Genomic DNA, 9179 nt, shown 5'->3' on the forward strand with positions numbered 1-9179 from the left:
GAGGTCAAGGGCGGTCACATTTCCAAAGCCAGCAAGCAAGTTGATATGTATGACCCTAGGAGCAGCAGCTCCTGGACATAATATTCCTCCATTCCTCTTTTCCTTTCTTCACTTGATACGATCGGTCGACCACATGAATTCCTGTTTTCCTTTCTTCACTTGTATCAAATTATTTTTGCTTTTAGGGTATTCTGGAATTTTTTGGCTGTGTGCATCTAGCTATGCAGAGACCGGGCTTTTTTTCGATGCGATTGTATCATCTCGATATATCTATTCAATGAAATGTTCTTTATCGAAAAAATTGACAATTCTCATCTTTTCCTGAAGCTGGAGATGCGCCAAGTGCCGGCATCTACTCCAGTGCTGTTGCTGGAGCCACTGGCGTGGACGGGCCTTGGCTTTAGCAGGCTACTAGTGCTCTTGATCGATTGGCACTTGTGGAAGAGAGACAAAGATACATAGCTATAGGAGGACAGATTTTCCTGACCAGAACTGATCTGAATTGATCCACAACATAAGGCAAAAGCGCATCCAAGCATGCCTGCGGATCTATAGATAAGCGGGTGAGGAGGAAGACAAAAGTTCCAATGCTCTGGAGAAAGTATCTATCTATCTGGTGATAAAACGGGATCGAACACCGAAACACCTAGAGATGAAAAAGAAAAGCGGAAATTAAAGATACGGTCTCAGATGATAGATGCTGTCCCAGCTCTACATATATATATATATATTTTTAGTTTAATCCCCTGGACAAATTAAACAAGGACTTGCCTGAATGGTTCAATCATAAACGAAAAAGCTTCTCATCACAGTGTTGTTAAGATATGCATCGACACTTGCAGCATAACATATTATCCTGGGACCTAAAAAGATCTTACTAGCTTACATCTCTGTACTTCACTAGGATTAAAGCAGTAGCATGTGCTTCGATCGAAAGGAATCATCCGGTTTAGAGAATAAGTGATGGATACCTATTGAATTACGTAGCCTACCGCTGCTAGTGGGTGACTACTACTTGTACTGATTGCCCTAGAGATGCCATGCTTAGCTAATTGAAAACACGAGGTGAACTCAACGTCATAGTTCAATAGCCACCGAATTTTCCGCCTTTAGATCCAACCAAAGGAATATGTACACCTATTTGAGCTGATCTTGTCTCTCAGCATTGTGGGATTGTTGCAGCAAATGGACCCTTCTTTTTCGGGACGTATGTTGGACCTCAGCTTTCTGCTCGCCCGGGCAATCATACCGAACAAATTAAAAAGAAGCTGTTCCAGACAACAAAACCATTGATCCATCGGTTGACAGATTAAAGTTGGCCATGTTGATTCCATCTATACCTAAGATAAGATGATATTCAGCCTTTTTTTTGAGAGAGAAGAGATGATCACTAGCTAGGAGTTAGCTAGGTAGTGCTGGCGTGCAGCATGCTGTGCTCAAGTACGTATGTGTGACCGTGAGAGAAGCTCATCATGGGCGACTCCTCATCCCACGATGACATTATTTGGGCCCATCCCACTCTCCGTCATAGACATTCTGCTTGATCAAACTCTGACTGACACGCTTGGCACCTGTTGAGTGTATATTGTCCACCGCATGTGTATAGTACTTGGGTCTGTATTTATACCGTTGTATCTCTCTCCCTTTCGTATAATTGTACATCTTGTGAGACAAGTAGAGGCCGGTCCACCCTGTACCTATATACGTGCATCATGCACACGATCAATGAATTATCCATGCACGCAATCTCCTCCTTCCAACTAACATGGTATCAGATAGCACACCGATCTCTTTCCCCGCTTCCACCTAACCCTGCCGCCGCCGCCGCCCCTCGCTGCGTAGCCACCACCGCTGTACGCCGCCGCCGCGCCGCCTCCCCTCCTTGCAGCCGCCGCCCTTCTGCTGCAGCTGCACCACTCCCCTCCCACCCTAGCCGCCGCGCGCCACCCTCCCAAACCCTAAACCCGCGCCGCCGCTGCTAGCCCCCAACTCTCCCGAGCCGCTGCTGCCCTCCACTCGCCGCCACAGCTCCATGGCGTCCCCCCACTCCAGCAACTCGAATCCGTTCGCCGGCCCCGAGCCCGACGCCACCGCCGTTCGCGATCTCGACATCCACACCCGCGTCCCCATCAAGCTCGACCAATCCAACTCCTCGTACTATGCATGGAAGACCTACTTCAACGTTGTCTTCCGCGAGTACCATCTCCTCGAGCACGTCGACGGGACCGTTGACGGTGATCTCATGGCGGGTGATCCGGACTGGGCGGCCATTGAGGCCTCCCTCATCTGGTGGTTCTACCTCACCGTCTCGCCGGACATCTTCCACACGGTCGTCTCGGAGGATGACGACGCGTGTGCCGTGTGGACCAAGATTAACGCCCTCTTCACCAACAATAAGCTTCAACGTCTTATGTTTTTGCAGCAGGAATTTTTTGGGTGCCACCAAGATGACTCCTCCATCGCTGACTACTGCATGCGCCTCGAGCGGCTCGCTGATGAGCTCCGTGACATCGGCGCCAAGGTGTCTGACGTTCCCATGCTTAGCACCCTCACCGCCAGCCTCAATGAGGACTTCGGCAACGCCGCCTCCAACCTTACCTTGCTGCCGAACCCGACCTTCCACTCCGTCGCCGCGTATTTACGCCTGGTGGAACGGCGGATGAAGAAGGTCAAGGTCCGTGTTCATCACACTGCCCTCACCGCCGGGACGTCTCATGGGGCCTCTACACCCGCCCCGCCTCATCCGCGCCCGCCGGTGCCACCGGGGTACTTCCCCCTCCCGCCGGCCCCGCCCGCGCCACCCGCCCCTCCGCAACAGCAGCAGCAGGGTGGCGGCGGCGGTCGCCGCAACCGGCGCCGAGGAGGCGGCCGCTCCGGGCCGCAACAGCAGTAGCAACAGCAGGGGTACGGGGGGGGGCACCACACCACCATCAGCCCTTCCCGCTCCCCGGCCTGGATCGTCGGCGCCAACCCATGGACCGACGTGGTCCATGCTTACCACATGCCGGTCCCCCGGGCTCGAGGCATCCTCGGGCCGCACCTTGCCGGGCCCCAGGCGCACTTCGCCGCCGCTCCCTACCAGGTGAGTGGGGGCGGCTACCCGCAGCTGCCCGTGCCTCCTTCGACCGGCGCCTACCCGTAGGCCAGCGGCTACCCGCAGCCCGGGGGCTACGTGCCGCCCCTGCGCCGGTTCAGCCCGGAGGCTACCCGCTCCCGCCGGCCCCGTAGGATCCCGCACTACTTGCCGCGCTGCACTCGGCGCCGTCTCCCTCTAAGTACGGAGGCGGCGGCGATTGGTTCATGGACATGGGGGCTACCGCCCACATGACGTCGCACCCCGGTAACCTTGCTTCCTCCTTTCCGGTCACCACCTCGAACCGCATCACCCTCGGTGACGGTTCTTCCATACCCATTACTCATGTCGGTCATAGTTTCTTTCCTTCTAATTCCATGCCGATTAATATGACTAATGTTCTTGTTTCACCTGACCTAGTTAAAAATCTTGTCTCCATCCGTCGTCTTGCACGTGACAATCCTCTCACTGTTAAATTTGATGATCTTGGTTTCTCTGTGAAGGACGCCCGTACACGGATGGTTCTCCACCGATGTGACAGCCCCGATGACTTGTACCCGGTGCACTCTGCCTCCACCGCCACCGCCACCACCGCCTCCCCGGTTGCCCTCTCCGCCGGTGTCGATCTTTGGCATGCACGTTTGGGTCATCCCAATTCCACCGTCCTTCGTCAGATCCTCAAGAGTTTTTCATTTTCATGCAATAAATTCGACGAGCACACTTGTCATGCTTGCCATCTCGGTAAACATGTTCGTCGACCCTTTAGCGCGTCAAACACTATTTCTACTTTTCCGTTTCAGTTAATTCATAGTGATGTATGGACATCTCCCGTTGCGAGCAACACGGGCTTCCTATATTATCTTGTTTTACTTCATGATTTTTCTCACTTTGCATGGACGTTTCCGCTCCGTCACAAGTCCGATGTCCTCGCCACTCTCACGGCGTTTTACTCCTAAATCACCACCCAGTTCGGGCACCCTATTCTCGCCTTAAAACCTGACAACAGAAAAGAGTTTGACAACGCTGCCACTCACCAACTTCCCGCTTCCTATGGCACCACCTTTCGCCTCACATGCCCCTACACATCCCAGCTGAACGGCCGCGCCGACCGCATTCTTCGAACTCTTAACGACTGCGTCCGCACGTTGTTGTTTCACTCCAATGTACCCCCTCGGTTTTGGCCCGATGCTCTCGCCACCGCCACCCCTCTTATTAACATTAGGCCATGTCGTCCCCGTTGGAACTGTTGGAAATATGCCCTAGAGGCAATAATACAGCCTAGAACCGGGTCTCCAAAAGCGTTTTGAGAAACATGGAGCATATGAGATGTTCGAGGAGCTGAAACTGGTTTTTCAAGATCATGCCCGGGTCGAGAGATATGAAGTCTCCGACAAGTTCTTCAGCTGTAAGATGGAGGAGAATAGTTCTGTTAGTGAGCACATACTCAGAATGTCTGGGTTGCACAACCGCTTGAATCAGCTGGGAGTTAATCTCCCGGATGACGCGGTCATTGACAGAATCCTCCAGTCGCTTCCACCAAGCTACAAGAGCTTTGTGATGAACTTCAATATGCAGGGGATGGAAAAGACCATTCCTGAGGTATATTCAATGCTGAAATCAGCTGAGGTAGAGATCAGAAAAGAACATCAAGTGTTGATGGTGAATAAAACCACTAAGTTCAAGAAGGGCAAGGGTAAGAAGAACTTCAAGAAGGACGGCAAGGGAGTTGCCGCGCCCGGTAAACCAGTTACTGGGAAGAAGTCAATGAATGGACCCAAGCCCGAGACTGAGTGATTTTATTGCAAGGGAAGTGGTCACTCGAAGCGGAACTGCCCCAAATACTTAGCGGACAAGAAGAAGGCCGGCAACACCAAAGGTATATGTGATATACATGTAATTGATGTGTACCTTACCAGTACTCGTAGTAGCTCCTGGGTATTTGATACCGGTGCGGTTGCTCATATTTGTAACTCAAAACAGGAACTACGGAATAAACGGAGACTGGCGAAGGACGAGGTGACGATGTACGTCGGGAATGGTTCCAAGGTCGATGTGATCGCCGTCGGCACGCTACCTCTGCATCTCCCTACGGGATTAGTTTTAAACCTCAATAACTGTTATTTAGTGCCAGCTTTGAGCATGAACATTGTATCTGGATCTTGTTTAATTCGAGATGGCTACTCATTTAAATCCGAGAATAATGGTTGTTCTATTTATTTGAGAGATATGTTTTATGGTCATGCCCCGCTGGTCAATGGTTTATTTTTGATGAATCTCGAACGTGATGTTACACATGTTCATAGTGTGAACACCAAAAGATGTAAAGTTGATAACGATAGTCCCACATACTTGTGGCACTGCCGCCTTGGTCACATTGGTGTCAAGCGCATGAAGAAGCTCCATGCAGATGGACTTTTGGAGTCTCTTGATTACGAATCATTTGACACGTGCGAACCATGCCTCATGGGTAAGATGACCAAGACTCCGTTCTCCGGAACAATGGAGCGAGCGACCAACTTATAGGAAATCTACATACCGATGTGTGCGGTCCAATGAGTGTTGAGGCTCGCGGAGGATATCGTTATGTTCTCACTCTCACTGATGATTTAAGTAGATATGGGTATGTCTACCTAATGAAACACAAGTCTGAAACCTTTGAAAAGTTCAAGGAATTTCAGAGTGAAGTTGAGAATCAACGTGACAGGAAAATAAAATTCTTACGATCAGATCGTGGTGGAGAATATTGAAGTCACGAATTTGGTACACACTTAAGGAAATGTGGAATAGTTTCACAACTCACGCCGCCTGGAACACCTCAGAGAAATGGTGTATCCGAACGTCGTAATCGCACTCTATTGGATATGGTGCGATCTATGATGTCTCTTACCGATTTACCGCTCTCATTTTGGGGCTATGCTTTAGAGACTGCCGCATTCACTTTAAATAGGGCTCCGTCGAAATCCGTTGAGACGACACCGTATGAATTATGGTTTGGGAAGAAACCTAAGCTGTCGTTTCTAAAAGTTTGGGGATGCGATGCTTATGTCAAGAAACTTCAACCTGAAAAGCTCGAACCCAAGTCGGAGAAATGCGTCTTCATAGGATACCCTAAAGAAACTATTGGGTATACCTTCTACCTCAGATCCGAAGGCAAGATCTTCGTTGCCAAGAATGGGTCCTTTCTGGAGAAGGAGTTTCTCTCGAAAGAATTGAGTGGGAGGAAAGTGGAACTTGATGAGGTGATAGTCACCCCTTCCGAACCGGAAAGTAGCGCAGCGCGGGAAAATGTTCCTGTGGTGCCTACACCGACTGGGGAGGAAGTTAATGATGATGATCATGAAGCTTCGGATCAAGTTACTGAACTTCGTAGGTCCACAAGGACACGTTCCGCACCAGAGTGGTACGGCAACCCTGTCCTGGAAATCCTGTTGTTAGACAACGGTGAACCTTCGAACTATGAAGAAGCGATGGCGGGCCCGGATTCCGACAAATGGCTAGAAGCCATGAAATCCGAGATAGGATCCATGTATGAAAACGAAGTATGGAGTTTGACTGACTTGCCCGATGATCGGCGAGCCATAGAAAACAAAATGGATCTTTAAGAAGAAGACGGACGCGGATGGTAATGTGACCATCTACAAAGCTCGACTTGTCGCTAAGGGTTATCGACAAGTTCAAGGGGTTGACTACGATGAGACTTTCTCACCCGTAGCGAAGCTGAAGTCCGTCCGAATCATGTTAGCAATTGTCGCATACTATGATTATGAGATATGGCAGATGGACGTCAAAACGGCATTCCTTGACGGCTTCCTTAAGGAAGAGTTGTATATGATGCAGCCGGAAGGTTTTGTCGATCCTAAGAATGCTAACAAAGTGTGCAAGCTCCAGCGCTCAATCTATGGGCTGGTGCAAGCATCTCGGAGTTGGAACATTCGCTTTGATGAGATGATCAAAGCGTTTGGGTTTACACAGACTTATGGAGAAGCCTGTGTTTACAAGAAAGTGAGTGGGAGCTCTGTAGCATTTCTCATATTATATGTGGATGACATACTATTGATGGGAAATGATATAGAATTCTTGGAAAGTATAAAGGCCTATTTGAATAAGTGTTTTTCAATGAAGGACCTTGGAGAAGCTGCTTATATATTAGGCATCAAGATCTATAGAGATAGATCAAGACGCCTCATTGGTCTTTCACAGAGTACATACCTTGACAAGATATTGAAGAAGTTCAGTATGGATCAGTCCAAGAAGGGGTTCTTGCCTGTATTGCAAGGTGTGCAATTGAGCAGGGCTCAATGCCCGACCACGGCAGAAGATATAGAAAAGATGAGTGTCATCCCCTATGCCTCGGCCATAGGGTCTATTATGTATGCCATGCTGTGTACCAGACCTGATGTAAACCTTGCCGTAAGTTTGGTAGGAAGATACCAAAGTAATCCCGGCATGGAACACTGGACAGCGGTCAAGAATATCCTAAAGTACCTGAAAAGGACTAAGGATATTTTCTCGTTTATGGAGGTGACGAAGAGCTCGTCGTAAAGGGTTACGTCGACGCTAGCTTCGACACAGATCTGGATGACTCGAAGTCACAAACCGGATACGTGTATATTTTGAATGGAGGAGCAGTAAGCTGGTGCAGTTGCAAGCAAAGCGTCGTGGCGGGATCTACATGTGAAGCGGAGTACATGGCAGCCTCGGAGGCAGCACAGGAAGCAGTCTGGATGAAGGAGTTCATTACCGACCTAGGGGTGATTCCCAATGCGTCGGGCCCGATGACTCTCTTCTGTGACAACACTGGAGCTATTGCACTTGCGAAGGAGCCCAGGTTTCACAGGAAGACCAGGAATATCAAGCGTCGCTTCAACTCCATTCGTGAAAGTGTTCAAAATGGAGACATAGATATTTGTAAAGTACATACGGACCTGAATGTAGCAGATCCGTTGACTAAACCTCTCCCTAGGGCAAAACATGATCAACAGCAGGACGCAATGGGTGTTCGATTCATCACAATGTAACTAGATTATTGACTCTAGTGCAAGTGGGAGACTGTTGTAAATATGCCCTAGAGGCAATAATAAATGGTTATTATTATATTTCTTTGTTCATGATAATCGTCTATTGTTCATGCTATAATTGTATTGTCCGGAAATCGTAATACATGTGTGAATACATAGACTACAACGTGTCCCTAGTAAGCCTCTAGTTGACTAGCTCGTTGATCAACAGATAGTCATGGTTTCCTGACTATGGACATTGGATGTCATTGATAACGGGATCACATCATTAGGAGAATGATGTGATGGACGAGACCCAATCCTAAGCATAGCATAAAAGATCGTGTAGTTTCGTTTGCTAGAGCTTTTCCAATGTCAAGTATCTTTTCCTTAGACCATGAGATCGTGCAACTCCCGGATACCGTAGGAGTGCTTTGGGTGTGCCAAACGTCACAACGTAACTGGGCGACTATAAAGGTGCACTACGGGTATCTCCGAAAGTGTCTGTTGAGTTGGCACGGATCGAGACTGGGATTTGTCACTCCGCGTGACGGAGAGGTATCTCTGGGCCCACTCGGTAATGCATCATCATAATGAGCTCAATGTGACTAAGGCGTTAGTCACGGGATCATGCATTGCGGTACGAGTTAAGAGACTTGCCGGTAACGAGATTGAACAAGGTATTGGGATACCGACGATCGAATCTCGGGCAAGTAACATACCGATTGACAAAGGAAATTGTATACGGGATTGATTGAATCCTCGACATCGTGGTTCATCCGATGAGATCATCGTGGAACATGTGGGAGCCAACATGGGTATCCAGATCCCGCTGTTGGTTATTGACCGGAGAGGCGTCTCGGTCATGTCTGCATGTCTCCCGAACCCGTAGGGTCTACACACTTAAGGTTCAGTGACGCTAGGGTTGTAGAGATTTATGTATGCGGAAACCCAAAAGTTGTTCGGAGTCCCGGATAAGATCCCGGACGTCACGAGGAGTTCTGGAATGGTCCGGAGGTAAAGAATTATATATAGGAAGTCAAGTTTCGGCCACCGGGAAAGTTTCGGGGGTTACCGGTATTGTACCGGGACCACCGGAAGGGTCCCGA

The 9179-nt window shown here is 49.3% G+C and overlaps 1 protein-coding gene across 1 annotated transcript; it reads left to right on the forward strand.

Moving 5' to 3' along the window:
- Window positions 1–2032: 2032 nt before the first annotated feature.
- On the forward strand, window positions 2033–2893 carry LOC141042609 (uncharacterized). The gene has a single exon (XM_073511458.1). It carries the CDS (start codon window positions 2033–2035, stop codon window positions 2891–2893), a length of 861 nt encoding a protein of 286 aa, XP_073367559.1.
- Window positions 2894–9179: the final 6286 nt, after the last annotated feature.

Source organism: Aegilops tauschii, chromosome 3 (assembly GCF_002575655.3).
Source record: "Aegilops tauschii subsp. strangulata cultivar AL8/78 chromosome 3, Aet v6.0, whole genome shotgun sequence".
Lineage (NCBI taxonomy): Eukaryota > Viridiplantae > Streptophyta > Magnoliopsida > Poales > Poaceae > Aegilops > Aegilops tauschii.